The sequence below is a fragment of the Oncorhynchus tshawytscha genome, linkage group LG08 (genome assembly GCF_018296145.1).
Source record: "Oncorhynchus tshawytscha isolate Ot180627B linkage group LG08, Otsh_v2.0, whole genome shotgun sequence".
In the NCBI taxonomy this organism is placed as follows: Eukaryota; Metazoa; Chordata; class Actinopteri; order Salmoniformes; family Salmonidae; genus Oncorhynchus; species Oncorhynchus tshawytscha.
Window position 1 is genome coordinate 88,891,220 of NC_056436.1, and position 16,274 is coordinate 88,907,493.

At 48.4% G+C, this 16,274-nt stretch overlaps 1 protein-coding gene across 1 annotated transcript; it reads right to left on the reverse strand.

Annotated features, from left to right (window-relative positions):
- Positions 1–12,872: 12,872 nt before the first annotated feature.
- LOC112260949 (neuropeptide Y receptor type 2-like) lies at positions 12,873–14,174 on the reverse strand. Its single transcript, XM_042326274.1, has one exon. The coding sequence runs from the start codon at positions 14,146–14,148 to the stop codon at positions 13,066–13,068; it is 1,083 nt and encodes a 360-aa protein (XP_042182208.1). The 5' UTR covers positions 14,149–14,174; the 3' UTR covers positions 12,873–13,065.
- Positions 14,175–16,274: the final 2,100 nt, after the last annotated feature.

Here is a 16,274-nt window from a genome sequence, read left to right on the forward strand (position 1 = left end):
CCTCGAGTCTTCTTAGAATGATAAGGTAATGATCTAGCTAGCTAGCTTAGCATAGCGTGGGAGTCACCGCCATGAATTAATTAACTACATATAGGGCAGGAGTATGACCCCTTGTTATAGGGCCGGAGTATGACCCCTTGTTATAGGGCAGGAATATGACCCTTGTTATAGGGCCGGAATATGACCCTTGTTATAGGGCAGGAATATGACCCTTGTTATAGGGCAGGAATATGACCCTTGTTATAGGGCAGGAGTATGACCCCTTGTTATAGGGCAGGAGTATGACCCCTTGTTATAGGGCAGGAGTATGACCCCTTGTTATAGGGCAGGAGTATGACCCCTTCTTATAGGGCCCCTTGTTATAGGAGTATGACCCCTTGTTATAGGGCAGGAGTATGACCCCTTGTTATAGGGCAGGAGTATGACCCCTTGTTATAGGGCAGGAGTATGACCCCTTGTTATAGGGCAGGAGTATGACCCCTTGTTATAGGGCAGGAGTATGACCCCTTGTTATAGGGCAGGAGTATGACCCCTTGTTATAGGGCAGGAGTATGACCCCTTGTTATAGGGCAGGAGTATGACCCCTTGTTATAGGGCAGGAGTATGACCCCTTGTTATAGGGCAGGAGTATGACCCCTTGTTATAGGGCAGGAGTATGACCCCTTGTTATAGGGCAGGAGTATGACCCCTTGTTATAGGGCAGGAGTATGACCCCTTGTTATAGGGCAGGAGTATGACCCCTTGTTATAGGGCAGGAGTATGACCCCTTGTTATAGGGCCGGAGTATGACCCCTTGTTATAGGGCAGGAGTATGACCCCTTGTTATAGGGCCGGAGTATGACCCCTTGTTATAGGGCCGGAGTATGACCCCTTGTTATAGGGCCGGAGTATGACCCCTTGTTATAGGGCAGGAGTATGACCCCTTGTTATAGGGCAGGAGTATGACCCCTTGTTATAGGGCAGGAGTATGACCCCTTGTTATAGGGCAGGAGTATGACCCCTTGTTATAGGGCAGGAGTATGACCCCTTGTTATAGGGCAGGAGTATGACCCCTTGTTATAGGGCAGGAGTATGACCCCTTGTTATAGGGCAGGAGTATGACCCCTTGTTATAGGGCAGGAGTATGACCCCTTGTTATAGGGCAGGAGTATGACCCCTTGTTATAGGGCAGGAGTATGACCCCTTGTTATAGGGCAGGAGTATGACCCTTGTTATAGGGCAGGAGTATGACCCCTTGTTATAGGGCAGGAGTATGACCCCTTGTTATAGGGCAGGAGTATGACCCCTTGTTATAGGGCAGGAGTATGACCCCTTGTTATAGGGCAGGAGTATGACCCCTTGTTATAGGGCAGGAGTATGACCACTTGTTATAGGGCAGGAGTATGACCCCTTGTTATAGGGCCGGAGTATGACCCCTTGTTATAGGGCAGGAGTATGACCCCTTGTTATAGGGCAGGAGTATGACCCCTTGTTATAGGGCAGGAGTATGACCCCTTGTTATAGGGCAGGAGTATGACCCCTTGTTATAGGGCAGGAGTATGACCCCTTGTTATAGGGCAGGAGTATGACCCCTTGTTATAGGGCAGGAGTATGACCCCTTGTTATAGGGCAGGAGTATGACCCCTTGTTATAGGGCAGGAGTATGACCCCTTGTTATAGGGCAGGAGTATGACCCCTTGTTATAGGGCCCCCCTTGTTATAGGGCAGGAGTATGACCCCTTGTTATAGGGCAGGAGTATGACCCCTTGTTATAGGGCAGGAGTATGACCCCTTGTTATAGGGCAGGAGTATGACCCCTTGTTATAGGGCAGGAGTATGACCCCTTGTTATAGGGCAGGAGTATGACCCCTTGTTATAGGGCCGGAGTATGACCCCTTGTTATAGTTATAGGGCAGGAGTATGACCCCTTGTTATAGGGCAGGAGTATGACCCTTGTTATAGGGCAGGAGTATGACCCCTTGTTATAGGGCAGGAGTATGACCCCTTGTTATAGGGCAGGAGTATGACCCCTTGTTATAGGGCAGGAGTATGACCCCTTGTTATAGGGCAGGAGTATGACCCCTTGTTATAGGGCAGGAGTATGACCCCTTGTTATAGGGCAGGAGTATGACCCCTTGTTATAGGGCAGGAGTATGACCCCTTGTTATAGGGCAGGAGTATGACCCCTTGTTATAGGGCAGGAGTATGACCCCTTGTTATAGGGCAGGAGTATGACCCCTTGTTATAGGGCAGGAGTATGACCCCTTGTTATAGGGCAGGAGTATGACCCCTTGTTATAGGGCAGGAGTATGACCCCTTGTTATAGGGCAGGAGTATGACCCCTTGTTATAGGGCAGGAGTATGACCCCTTGTTATAGGGCAGGAGTATGACCCCTTGTTATAGGGCAGGAGTATGACCCCTTGTTATAGGGCAGGAGTATGACCCCTTGTTATAGGGCAGGAATATGACCCCTTGTTATAGGGCAGGAATATGACCCTTGTTATAGGGCAGGAATATGACCCCTTGTTATAGGGCCAGAATATGACCCTTGTTATAGGGCAGGAATATGACCCTTGTTATAGGGCAGGAGTATGACCCCTTGTTATAGGGCAGGAATATGACCCTTGTTATAGGGCAGGAATATGACCCTTGTTATAGGGCAGGAGTATGACCCCTTGTTATAGGGCAGGAATATGACCCCTTGTTATAGGGCAGGAATATGACCCCTTGTTATAGGGCAGGAGTATGACCCTTGTTATAGGGCAGGAGTATGACCCCTTGTTATAGGGCAGGAGTATGACCCCTTGTTATAGGGCAGGAGTATGACCCCTTGTTATAGGGCAGGAGTATGACCCCTTGTTATAGGGCAGGAGTATGACCCCTTGTTATAGGGCAGGAGTATGACCCCTTGTTATAGGGCAGGAATATGACCCTTGTTATAGGGCAGGAATATGACCCTTGTTATAGGGCAGGAATATGACCCTTGTTATAGGGCCGGAATATGACCCTTGTTATAGGGCCAGAATATGACCCTTGTTATAGGGCAGGAATATGACCCTTGTTATAGGGCCGGAATATGACCCCTTGTTATAGGGCCGGAATATGACCCTTGTTATAGGGCAGGAATATGACCCTTGTTATAGGGCAGGAATATGACCCTTGTTATAGGGCAGGAATATGACCCCTTGTTATAGGGCAGGACCCTTGTTATAGATGACCCCTTGTTATAGGGCAGGAGTATGACCCCTTGTTATAGGGCAGGATGACCCCTATAGGGCACCCCTTGTTATAGGGCAGGAGTATGACCCCTTGTTATAGGGCAGGAGTATGACCCCTTGTTATAGGGCAGGAGTATGACCCCTTGTTATAGGGCAGGAGTATGACCCCTTGTTATAGGGCAGGAGTATGACCCCTTGTTATAGGGCAGGAGTATGACCCCTTGTTATAGGGCAGGAGTATGACCCCTTGTTATAGGGCAGGAGTATGACCCCTTGTTATAGGGCAGGAGTATGACCCCTTGTTATAGGGCATAGGGCAGTATGACCCCTTGTTATAGGGCAGGAGTATGACCCCTTGTTATAGGGCAGGAGTATGACCCCTTGTTATAGGGCAGGAGTATGACCCCTTGTTATAGGGCAGGAGTATGACCCCTTGTTATAGGGCAGGAGTATGACCCCTTGTTATAGGGCAGGAGTATGACCCCTTGTTATAGGGCAGGAGTATGACCCCTTGTTATAGGGCAGGAGTATGACCCCTTGTTATAGGGCAGGAGTATGACCCCTTGTTATAGGGCAGGAGTATGACCCTTGTTATAGGGCAGGAGTATGACCCCTTGTTATAGGGCAGGAGTATGACCCCCCTTGTTATAGGGCAGGAGTATGACCCCTTGTTATAGGGCAGGAGTATGACCCCTTGTTATAGGGCCGGAGTATGACCCTTGTTATAGGGCAGGAGTATGACCCCTTGTTATAGGGCAGGAGTATGACCCTTGTTATAGGGCAGGATATGACCCTTGTTATAGGGCAGGAATATGACCCCTTGTTATAGGGCAGGAGTATGACCCCTTGTTATAGGGCAGGAGTATGACCCTTGTTATAGGGCAGGAGTATGACCCCTTGTTATAGGGCAGGAGTATGACCCCTTGTTATAGGGCAGGAGTATGACCCTTGTTATAGGGAGTATGACCCCTTGTTATAGGGCAGGAGTATGACCCCTTGTTATAGGGCAGGAGTATGACCCCTTGTTATAGGGCAGGAGTATGACCCCTTGTTATAGGGCAGGAGTATGACCCCTTGTTATAGGGCAGGAGTATGACCCCTTGTTATAGGGCAGGAGTATGACCCCTTGTTATAGGGCAGGAGTATGACCCCTTGTTATAGGGCAGGAGTATGACCCCTTGTTATAGGGCAGGAGTATGACCCCTTGTTATAGGGCAGGAGTATGACCCCTTGTTATAGGGCAGGAATATGACCCTTGTTATAGGGCAGGAATATGACCCCTTGTTATAGGGCAGGAATATGACCCTTGTTATAGGGCAGGAATATGACCCCTTGTTATAGGGCAGGAATATGACCCTTGTTATAGGGCAGGAATATGACCCTTGTTATAGGGCAGGAATATGACCCCTTGTTATAGGGCCGGAATATGACCCTTGTTATAGGGCAGGAATATGACCCCTTGTTATAGGGCAGGAATATGACCCCTTGTTATAGGGCAGGAATATGACCCCTTGTTATAGGGCAGGAATATGACCCCTTGTTATAGGGCAGGAGTATGACCCCTTGTTATAGGGCAGGAGTATGACCCCTTGTTATAGGGCAGGAGTATGACCCCTTGTTATAGGGCAGGAGTATGACCCCTTGTTATAGGGCAGGAGTATGACCCCTTGTTATAGGGCAGGAGTATGACCCCTTGTTATAGGGCAGGAATATGACCCTTGTTATAGGGCAGGAATATGACCCTTGTTATAGGGCAGGAATATGACCCTTGTTATAGGGCAGGAATATGACCCTTGTTATAGGGCCGGAATATGACACCTTGTTATAGGGCCAGAATATGACCCTTGTTATAGGGCAGGAATATGACCCTTGTTATAGGGCCGGAATATGACCCTTGTTATAGGGCAGGAATATGACCCTTGTTATAGGGCAGGAATATGACCCTTGTTATAGGGCCGGAATATGACCCCTTGTTATAGGGCCGGAATATGACCCTTGTTATAGGGCCTGAATATGACCCTTGTTATAGGGCCCCGTTAGCAGCCCTGGGCCCCGTTAGCAGCCCTGGGCCCCTTTAGCAGCTCTGGGCCCCTTTAGCAGCCCTGGGCCCCTTTAGCAGCCCTGGGCCCCGTTAGCAGCCCTGGGCCCCGTTAGCAGCCCTGGGCCCCGTTAGCAGCCCTGGGCCCCTTTAGCAGCCCTGGGCCCCTTTAGCAGCCCTGGGCCCCGTTAGCAGCCCTGAGCCCCTTTAGCAGCCCTGAGCCCCTTTAGCAGCCCTGGGCCCCGTTAGCAGCCCTGGGCCCCTTTAGCAGCCCTGGGCCCCTTTAGCAGCCCTGGGCCCCGTTAGCAGCCCTTGGCCCCGTTAGCAGCCCTGGGCCCCTTTAGCAGCCCTGGGCCCCTTTAGCAGCCCTGAGCCCCTTTAGCAGCCCTGGGCCCCGTTAGCAGCCCTGGGCCCCTTTAGCAGCCCTGGGCCCCGTTAGCAGCCCTGGGCCCGTTAGCAGCCCTGAGCCCCGTTAGCAGCCCTGGGCCCCATTAGCAGCCCTGGGACCCTTTAGCAGCCCTGGGCCCCGTTAGCAGCCCTGGGCCCCATTAGCAGCCCTAGGACCCTTTAGCAGCCCTGGGCCCCGTTAGCAGCCCTGGGCCCCGTTAGCAGCCCTGGGCCCCATTAGCAGCACTGCATACCACTGCTGGCTTGCTTCTGAAGCTAAGCAGGGTTGGTCCTGGTCTGTACCTGGATGGGAGACCAGATGCTGCTGGAAGTGGTGTTGGAGGGCCAGTAGGAGGCACTCTTTCCTCTGGTCTAAAAAATATCCCAATATCCCAGGGCAGTGATTGGGGACACTGCCCTGTGTAGGGTGTCCTGACTCTCTGTGTTCATTAAAGATCCTATGGCACTTATCGTAAGAGTAGGTGTGTTAACCCCGGTGTCCTGGCTAAATTCCCACTCTGGCCCTCAAACCATCATGGTCACCTAATAATCCCCAGTTTACATTTGGCTCATTCATCCCCCTCCTCTCCCCTGTAACTATTCACCAGGTTGTTGCTGTAAATGAAAACTTGTTCTCAGTCAACTTACCTGGTAAAATAACGAATAAATAATACAAAAATAAAAATCGCGGCCCTGGGCCCAACTCTAGCGGCCCTGGGCCCAACTCTAGCGGCCCTGGGCCCAACTTTAGGGGCCTTAGGCCCAACTCTAGGCGCCTTGGGCCCAACTCTAGCGGCCCTGGGCCCAACTCTAGGGGCCCTGGGCCCAACTCTAGGACCCAGGGCCAACCGCACCAGCATATGGTCTCACAAGGGGTCTGAGGATCTCATCTCGGTACCTAATGGCAGTCAGGCTACCTCTGGCGAGTACATGGAGGGCTGTGCGGCCCCCCAAAGAAATGCCACCCCACACCATGACTGACCTACCGCCAAACCGGTCATGCTGGAGGATGTTGCAGGCAGCAGAACGTTCTCCACGGCGTCTCCAGACTCTGTCACGTCTGTCACATGTGCTCAGTGTGAACCTGCTTTCACCTGTGAAGAGCACAGGGCGCCAGTGGCGAATTTGCCAATCTTGGTGTTCTCTGGCAAATGCCAAACGTCCTGCACGGTGTTTGACTGTAAGCACAACCCCCACCTGTGGACGTCGGGCCCTCATACCACCCTCATGGAGTCTGTTTCTGACCGTTTGAGCAGACACATGCACATTTGTGGCCTGCTGGAGGTCATTTTCAGGGCCCTGGAAGTGCTCCTCCTGCTCCTCCTTGCACAAAGGCGGAGGTAGTGGTCCTGCTGCTGCTGATGTACTGGCCTGTCTCCTGGTAGCGCCTCCATGCCACAGCTCGCATTGATGTGCCATCCTGGATGAGCTGCACTACCTGAGCCACTTGTGTGGGTTGTAGACTCCGTCTCATGCTACCACTAGAGTGAAAGCACCGCCAGCATTCAAAAGTGACCAAAACATCAGCCAGGAAGCATAGGAACTGAGAAGTGGTCTGTGGTCACCACCTGCAGAACCACTCCTTTATTGGGGGATGTCTTGCTAATTGCCTATAATTTCCACCTGTTGTCTCTTCCATTTGCACAACAGATTTATTGTCAATCAGTGTTTGATTTCACAGAAGTGTGATTGACTTGGAGTTACATTGTGTTGTTTAAGTGTTCCCTTTATTTTTTTGAGCGGTGTATGTATATAAACTTTAAATCCCCCAAATCCTCCATTATGAAGTGAACCCCTGGGCCACAGGCGAGTAGCCACGTACCGGGCCATGACAGACGGACAGGGGAGACTCTGTCTCATACAGGTGTGGATGAAACAATGACCCAGTACTTGGTGTCTGTGTATCGCTGAGCTGAGGGTTGGCATTTGGACCATCAGTTAGTACAGTCTTCACATCATTCACAGTCTTCACATCAAACAAACCAACCAAATCCCATTATAGATACACCCTAGTCTACAGATACACCTACAATGTCCCTCCCTCTACTACTACTGACCAACCAGCAGTAATATACACAACTACAATGTCCCTCCCTCTACTTACTATACACCCTCCCACATGTCTAGATATGAGCCTAGTTGTGTTGGGCAGGGGAGAAATTAGCAGTTGTTTTGATATTATTGTGAACGAAAGTTATTGCGAACAAGAGATTTAATGGTGAATGTCTGTTGAATGTCTGATTTAAAACCTACTTTACCTCGATAAAAAAAGTCAAGAAAGATTGACATGATTGTTTCTGGGATTATTATTATTTTTGTTTAGGTTACAGCGTTATTCTAAAATTGATTAAATAGTTTTTTCCCCCCCTTCATCAATATACACACAATACCCATAATGACAAAGCAAAAACATATTGACCAGCAGGTGGCAGTGTATGACTGTGTTATCCTCATATTGACCAGCAGGTGGCAGTGTATGACTGTGTTATCCTCATATTGACCAGCAGGGGACAGTGTATGACTGTGTTATCCTCATATTGACCAGCAGGGGACAGTGTATGACTGTGTTATCCTCATATTGACCAGCAGGAGACAGTGTATGACTGTGTTATCCTCATATCGACCAGCAGGTGACAGTGTATGACCATGTTATCCTCATATTGACCAGCAGGGGACAGTGTATGACTGTGTTATCCTCATATTGACCAGCAGGGGACAGTGTATGACCATGTTATCCTCATATTGACCAGCAGGGGACAGTGTATGACTGTGTTATCCTCATATTGACCAGCAGGGGACAGTGTATGACTGTGTTATCCTCATATTGACCAGCAGGGGGCAGTGTATGACCATGTTATCCTCATATCGACCAGCAGGTGGCAGTGAATGACCTGTTAACATCTATTATCCTCATATCGACCAGCAGGTGGCAGTGTATGACCTGTTATCCTCATATCGACCAGCAGGTGGCAGTGTATGACCTGTTATCCTCATATCGACCAGCAGGTGGCAGTGTATGACCTGTTAACATCTATTATCCTCATATCGACCAGCAAGTGGCAGTGTATGACCTGTTATCCTCATATCGACCAGCAGGTGGCAGTGTATGACCATGTTATCCTCATATCGACCAGCAGGTGGCAGTGTATGACCTGTTAACATCTATTATCCTCATATCGACCAGCAAGTGGCAGTGTATGACCTGTTATCCTCATATTGACCAGCAGGGGACAGTGTATGACCATGTTATCCTCATATTGACCAGCAGGTGGCAGTGTATGACCTGTTAACATCTCTTATTCTCATATTGACCAGCAGGTGGCAGTATATGACCTGTTAACATCTATTGTCCTCATATTGACCAGCAGGTGGCAGTGTATGACTGTGTTATCCTCATATTGACTAGCAGGTGGCAGTATATGACCTGTTAACGTCTATTGTCCTCATATTGACCAGCAGGGGGCAGTGTATGACCATGTTATGCTCATATTGACCAGCAGGGGACAGTGTATGACCATGTTATCCTCATATTCACCAGCAGGGGGCAGTGTATGACCATGTTATCCTCATATCGACCAGCAGGTGGCAGTGTATGACCATGTTATCCTCATATTGACCAGCAGGGGACAGTGTATGACCATGTTATCCTCATATTGACCAGCAGGTGGCAGTGTATGACCTGTTAACATCTATTATCCTCATATTGACCAGCAGGTGGCAGTGTATGACCTGTTATCCTCATATCGACCAGCAGGTGGCAGTGTATGACCTGTTTTCCTCATATTGACCAGCAGGGGACAGTGTATGACAATGTTATCCTCATATTGACCAGCAGGTGACAGTGTATGACCATGTTATCCTCATATTGACCAGCAGGGGACAGTGTATGACCATGTTATCCTCATATCGACCAGCAGGTGACAGTGTATGACCATGTTATCCTCATATTGACCAGCAGGGGACAGTGTATGACTGTGTTATCCTCATATTGACCAGCAGGGGACAGTGTATGACCATGTTATCCTCATATTGACCAGCAGGGGACAGTGTATGACTGTGTTATCCTCATATTGACCAGCAGGGGACAGTGTATGACTGTGTTATCCACATATTGACCAGCAGGGGGCAGTGTATGACCATGTTATCCTCATATCGACCAGCAGGTGGCAGTGAATGACCTGTTAACATCTATTATCCTCATCGACCAGCAGGTGGCAGTGTATGACCTGTTATCCTCATATCACCAGCAGGTGGCAGTGTATGACCTGTTATCCTCATATCGACCAGCAGGTGGCAGTGTATGACCTGTTAACATCTATTATCCTCATATCGACCAGCAAGTGGCAGTGTATGACCTGTTATCCTCATATTGACCAGCAGGGGACAGTGTATGACCATGTTATCCTCATATTGACCAGCAGGTGGCAGTGTATGACCTGTTAACATCTCTTATTCTCATATTGACCAGCAGGTGGCAGTATATGACCTGTTAACATCTATTGTCCTCATATTGACCAGCAGGTGGCAGTGTATGACTGTGTTATCCTCATATTGACTAGCAGGTGGCAGTATATGACCTGTTAACGTCTATTGTCCTCATATTGACCAGCAGGGGGCAGTGTATGACCATGTTATGCTCATATTGACCAGCAGGGGACAGTGTATGACCATGTTATCCTCATATTCACCAGCAGGGGGCAGTGTATGACCATGTTATCCTCATATCGACCAGCCAGCAGGTGGCAGTGTATGACCATGTTATCCTCATATTGACCAGCAGGGGACAGTGTATGACCTGTTATCCTCATTGACCAGCAGGTGGCAGTGTATGACCACCTAAAAGGCCACACTTTTATTGAATGACTGAGTTGTCAATCCAAACATAGAGCAATTTCTGTTTATTTGGGGTTTAGACCTAATAAGGAAATATATTTAATTTCACAGACTATGAGAAAATGTCACAGTTATGGTTTTGTTTTAAAAGGTACCATAACAAGCATTTTTATTGGAGAAGAATAGATGAGACTTGATCTACAGTACCTGGGTGTGTACAAGATCAATCATTCAAGGTGTTTTGGAAGATCCAGCTCTATAGTTCAGTAACCTCGCTGTCTTACCTGTCTAATTAAAGATATGATATGACTGTGCAATAAAGTTATGAGTCAGGATCATCCTCCCAACCGTAGTAAATCCAGGATCATCCTCCCAACCGTATTAAACCCAGGATCAAAGTCAGGATCATCCTCCTAACTGTAGTAAATTCAGGATCAAAGTGGCCAAACCAAACCAAAGATGTGCTGCTTTAATGATAAGTGCAGCAATTCAGATGTCCTTTATTTTGGCACTAATATCACTCCATACAGCAGTATAGTGTTCTGTTACAACCAAAGATAACGGCGTGATCAATCAACACGTCTTTGAATGAATTGGACAAGAGTAGTTTAATGATTTAGAAGTACCATAGACAGATAGATGAAGTAGGGGCACATCAAACATTTACACATCCAATGCCTTCTCTCAACTTTAAACCTCAGTCAGTCAGTAAGGTAGAAACCAGGTAATCATTACAATGCCTTCTCTCAACTTTAAACCTCAGCCAGTCAGTAAGGTAGAAACCAGGTAATCATTACAATGCCTTCTCTCAACTTTAAACCTCAGCCAGTCAGTAAGGTAGAAACCAGGTAATCATTACAATGCCTTCTCTCAACTTTAAACCTCAGTCAGTCAGTAAGGTAGAAACCAGGTAATCATTACAATGCCTTCTCTCAACTTTAAACCTCAGTCAGTCAGTAAGGTAGAAACCAGGTAATCATTACAATGCCTTCTCTCAACTTTAAACCTCAGCCAGTCAGTCAGGTAGAAACCAGGTAATCATTATAAGGCCATTCAGGCCAGACAGTTGCAGTTTCACCACAACCTTATTAAGGTCCTTATAAAGTGTCATATTAATCCTTAAATAGGGTCAGGAGTTTTTCCTGGTCAGGTAACTATAGGGTCTAGAGTGTATCCTAGTTATCCCATATGGTCAGGTAACAATAGGGTCCAGAGTGTATCCTAGTCATACCATATGGTCAGGTAACTATAGGGTCTAGAGTATCCTAGTCATACCATTTGGTCAGGTAACTATAGGGTCTAGAGTATCCTAGTCATACCATATGGTCAGGTAACTATAGGGTCTATAGTATCCTAGTCATACCATATGGTCAGGTAACTATAGGGTCTAGAGTATCCTAGTCATACCATATGGTCAGGTAACTATAGGGTCTAGAGTATCCTAGTCATACCATATGGTCAGGTAACTATAGGGTCTAGAGTATCCTAGTTATACCATATGGTCAGGTAACTATAGGGTCTAGAGTATCCTAGTTATACCATATGGTCAGGTAACTATAGGGTCTAGAGTATCCTAGTTATACCATATGGTCAGGTAACTATAGGGTCTAGAGTTTTTCTTGCACAGGTCGCTTGTGAGGTCAGGAAAACTCCTGGTCCTAGTTGTCATCATTGATGTGCTGCTTTAATGTTAAGTGCAGCAATTCAGATGTCCTTTATTTTGGCACTAATATCACTCCACACAGCAGTATAGTGACCTGTCCAGGGGGTGTAATCCACACAGCAGTATGGTGTCCTGTCCAGGGGGTGTACTCCATACAGCAGTATAGTGTCCTGTCCAGGGGGTGTACTCCATACAGCAGTATAGTGTCCTGTCCAGGGGGTGTACTCCACACAGCAGTATAGTGTCCTGTCCAGGGGGTGTACTCCATACAGCAGTATAGTGTCCTGTCCAGGGGATGTAATCTACACAGCAGTATAGTGTCCTACGGGCCGTTCTGGTTCACTCTACAGAAACAGGAGATGGACTCCTGCCCTATGGGCCATTCTGGTTCACTCTACAGAAACAGGAGATGGACTCCTGCCCTATGGGCCATTCTGGTTCACTCTACAGAAACAGGAGATGGACTCCTGCCCTATGGGCCATTCTGGTTCACTCTACAGAAACAGGAGATGGACTCCTGCCCTATGGGCCATTCTGGTTCACTCTACAGAAACAGGAGATGGACTCCTGCCCTACGGGCCGTTCTGGTTCACTCTACAGAAACAGGAGATGGACTCCTGCCCTACGGGCCGTTCTGGTTCACTCTACAGAAACAGGAGATGGACTCCTGCCCTACGGGCCGTTCTGGTTCACTCTACAGAAACAGGAGATGGTCTCCTGCCCTACGGGCCGTTCTGGTTCACTCTACAGAAACAGGAGATGGTCTCCTACCCTATGGGCCGTTCTGGCTCCGACAAGGTTTATTTAAAAAAAATTCAGCAGCCTCAGATTCCCTTTGTAATGGTACTAATTTCACTCCACACAGCAGCCTCCATCAGACGGCAGATCGATCAACCAATCAGACAGCAGACCGATCAACCAATCAGACGGCAGACCAATCAACCAATCAGACGGCCGTAGGAGAGTGTCCTCCATTCAGAGACATCCTCCTTAGTGACCGGGTCCTGAAGGATCCCTCAGGGTGAATACTGTCTGGTTTAGCCTCACACCTGAACACCATGACGAACCCATTCCTGTAGTTCTTATTCATCCAGCCGTACAGGAGCGGGTTGGCGAAGGTGGAGCACATGGCTACGATGTGGAAGAGAGTATAGATGAGCTTGTATTGTCTTAAGCTGAGGACCAGGTCTAGGTCACTGGCTAGTTGAAACAGGTGGAAGGGTAGCCAGCATGTGGCGAAGACTACAACCACCATAACCAGCATCTTGGTGGTCTTCTTCCTGCGCTGAATGGCGTCGATGCGGCTCGCTGGACTCACGTGGTTCTTTAGCTTCACCCAGATGCAGATGTAGGCATAACTGATGATGGAGAGTGGCAGCACGTACTGCAGCACTAACATAGACAGGCTGTAAATGACTCCGTCTCTGCTGCTGCCGTAAGGCCACTTCTCATAGCAGACTGAGATCCTCAGGTTGATGGACGGGATCTCCTCCTGACGGTACTCTCTGAAGATGGCGAGCGGGCCGGCCAGCACGGCGGACAGCGTCCAGGTGAGAGCCATGATGAGAAGGCTGCTTCGCCAGGTGAGGCGCTGGCCCAGGTGGAACACGATACACCTGTAGCGCTCCAGAGCGATGACGGTCAGCGTCAGGATCGATACGTGCACGCTCAGCGCCTGGGCGAACGGGACCATGTGACACAGCACCGCGCCGAACTTCCACTCGTCGAGCAAGGTATAAACCAGTGTGAACGGTAAACACAACGTATCCACCAACAGGTCGGCCAGGGCCAGGTTAGCTATGAAGAAGTTAGTGACTGTCCTCATGTTCCGGAAGCGGATGATCATGTAGATGACAAGGGCGTTGCCTACTAGACCCAGTAGGATGATCAGACTATACGCTGTGATCAAAGCAGTCTGGACTCCTACATGCTTGGTGATGTCAGAGTGGAACCCCGGCCGGTCGAGGTGGAGGCTGAGACTGTCGTTACCCAGGATGCCTTGTTGCATGTGGGTGGAGGTGGTGTCCATGTGGACTGGCAGGTCAGGTGCTCGGTCGGCCGTGCTGTTGGTGGGAGGGAGGGAGGTAGGGAGGGAGGGAAGGAGGGAAGGAAGGAAGGAAGGAGGGAGGGGGAGGGAGGGAGGGAGGGAGGGAAGGGAGGGAGGGAGGGAGGTAGGGAAGGAAGGAAGGAAGGAAGGAAGGAAGGAAGGAAGGAAGGAAGGAAGGAAGGAAGGAAGGAAGGAAGGAAGGAAGGAAGGAGGGAGGGAGGGAGGGAGGGAGGGAAGGAAGGAAGGAAGGAAGGGAGGGGGTACATTGCACAAGAAGAACTAGGTAGATGGTCGCTAATTAGCTTCTAGTAATTTACATTCAGTGGACACCACATGCATGCTGGTCTGGATCTTATAGATTCTTGGAGGGTGAACTTGAGGAAAATACTGAATCATTACTGGCTCAAAAACAATCAGATAAAAATAAGTCCCAAATGGCACCCTGTTACATAAACAGCACTACTTTAAATGTGATCTGATATGATCTATGATCTGATATGATCTATGATCAGATATGATCTATGATCTGATATGATCTATGATCTGATATGATCTGATATGATCTATGATCTGATATGATCTATGATCTGATATGATCTATTATCTGATATGATCTATTATCTGATATGATCTATTATCTGATATGATCTATTATCTGATATGATATATTATCTGATATGATCTATGATCTGATATGATCTATGATCTGATATGATCTATGATCTGATATGATATATTATCTGATATGATCTATGATCTGATATGATCTATGATCTGATATGATCTATTATCTGATATGATCTATTATCTGATATGATCTATTATCTGATATGATCTATGATCTGATATGATCTATGATCTGATATGATCTATTATCTGATATGATCTATGATCTGATATGATCTATGATCTGATATGATCTATTATCTGATATGATCTATTATCTGATATGATCTATGATCTGATGTGATCGATTATCTGATATGATCGATTATCTGATATGATCTGATATGATCTGATATGATCTATTATCTGATATGATCTGATATGATCTGATATGATCTATTATCTGATATGATCTCATCCCTCCTAGCCTCAGCCTCCAACCCTCCCAGCATCTCATCCCTCCCAGCCTCAGCCTCCAACCCTCCCAGCACCTCATCCATGCCAGTCTCCAACCCTCCCAGCACCTCATCCATGCCAGTCTCCAATCCTCCCAGCACCTCATCCCTGCCAGCCTCCAATCCTCCCAGCACCTCATCCCTGCCATCCTCCAACCCTCCCAGCACCTCATCCCTGCCATCCTCCAATCCTCCCAGCACCTCATCCCTGCCAGCCTCCAACCCTCCCAGCAACTCATCCCAGCCTCAGCCTCCAACCCTCCCAGCACCTCATCCCTCCCAGCCTCAGCCTCCAATCCTCCCAGCACCTCATCCCTGCCAGCCTGCAACCCTCCCAGCACCTCATCCCTGCCAGCCTCCAACCCTCCCAGCACCTCATCCCTGCCAGTCTCCAACCCTCTCAGCACCTCATCCCTGCCAGCCTCCAACCCTCCCATCACCTCATCCCTCCCAGCCTCCAACCCTCCCAGCACCTCATCCCTCCCAGCCTCCAATCCTCGCAGCACCTCATCCCTCCCAACCTCAGCCTCCAACCCTCTCAGCACCTCATCCCTCCCAACCTCAGCCTCCAATCCTCCCAGGACCTCATCCCTCCCAGCACCTCAACCCTTCCAGCCTCAGCCTCCAGCCCTCCCAACTCCAAGGGAGACAAACACAGATAGAAATGGAATGTGTTCTGGAATGCCAGAAAGAATTCCGACTGAAATATGGAATCAGAAGCATGCTGCATGCGTCTGGGTCAGAAATAAGGCATTTGAATACATCTGTGTTTGTGTTTATTACGCAGGCTATACTGAGTGTAACGGCTCTCGTTTGTAGCATGAAGAGTGGGGCAGCGTGGTAGGCGTACACATCGTCTTTTTATTGATGACACCAAAACAACAAAGACAAAAAGCGAAAGGGCATAGTTCTGTAAGGCTACGAAACTAAACAGAAAACAAGATCCCACAAAACCCAAAAGGAAAATGACAACTTATATATGATCTC

Coding starts and splice junctions, on each gene's coding strand:
- LOC112260949 (XM_042326274.1), bottom strand. CDS start 14,148: ATGGACACCACCTCCACCCACATGCAACAAGGCATCCTGGGTAACGAC.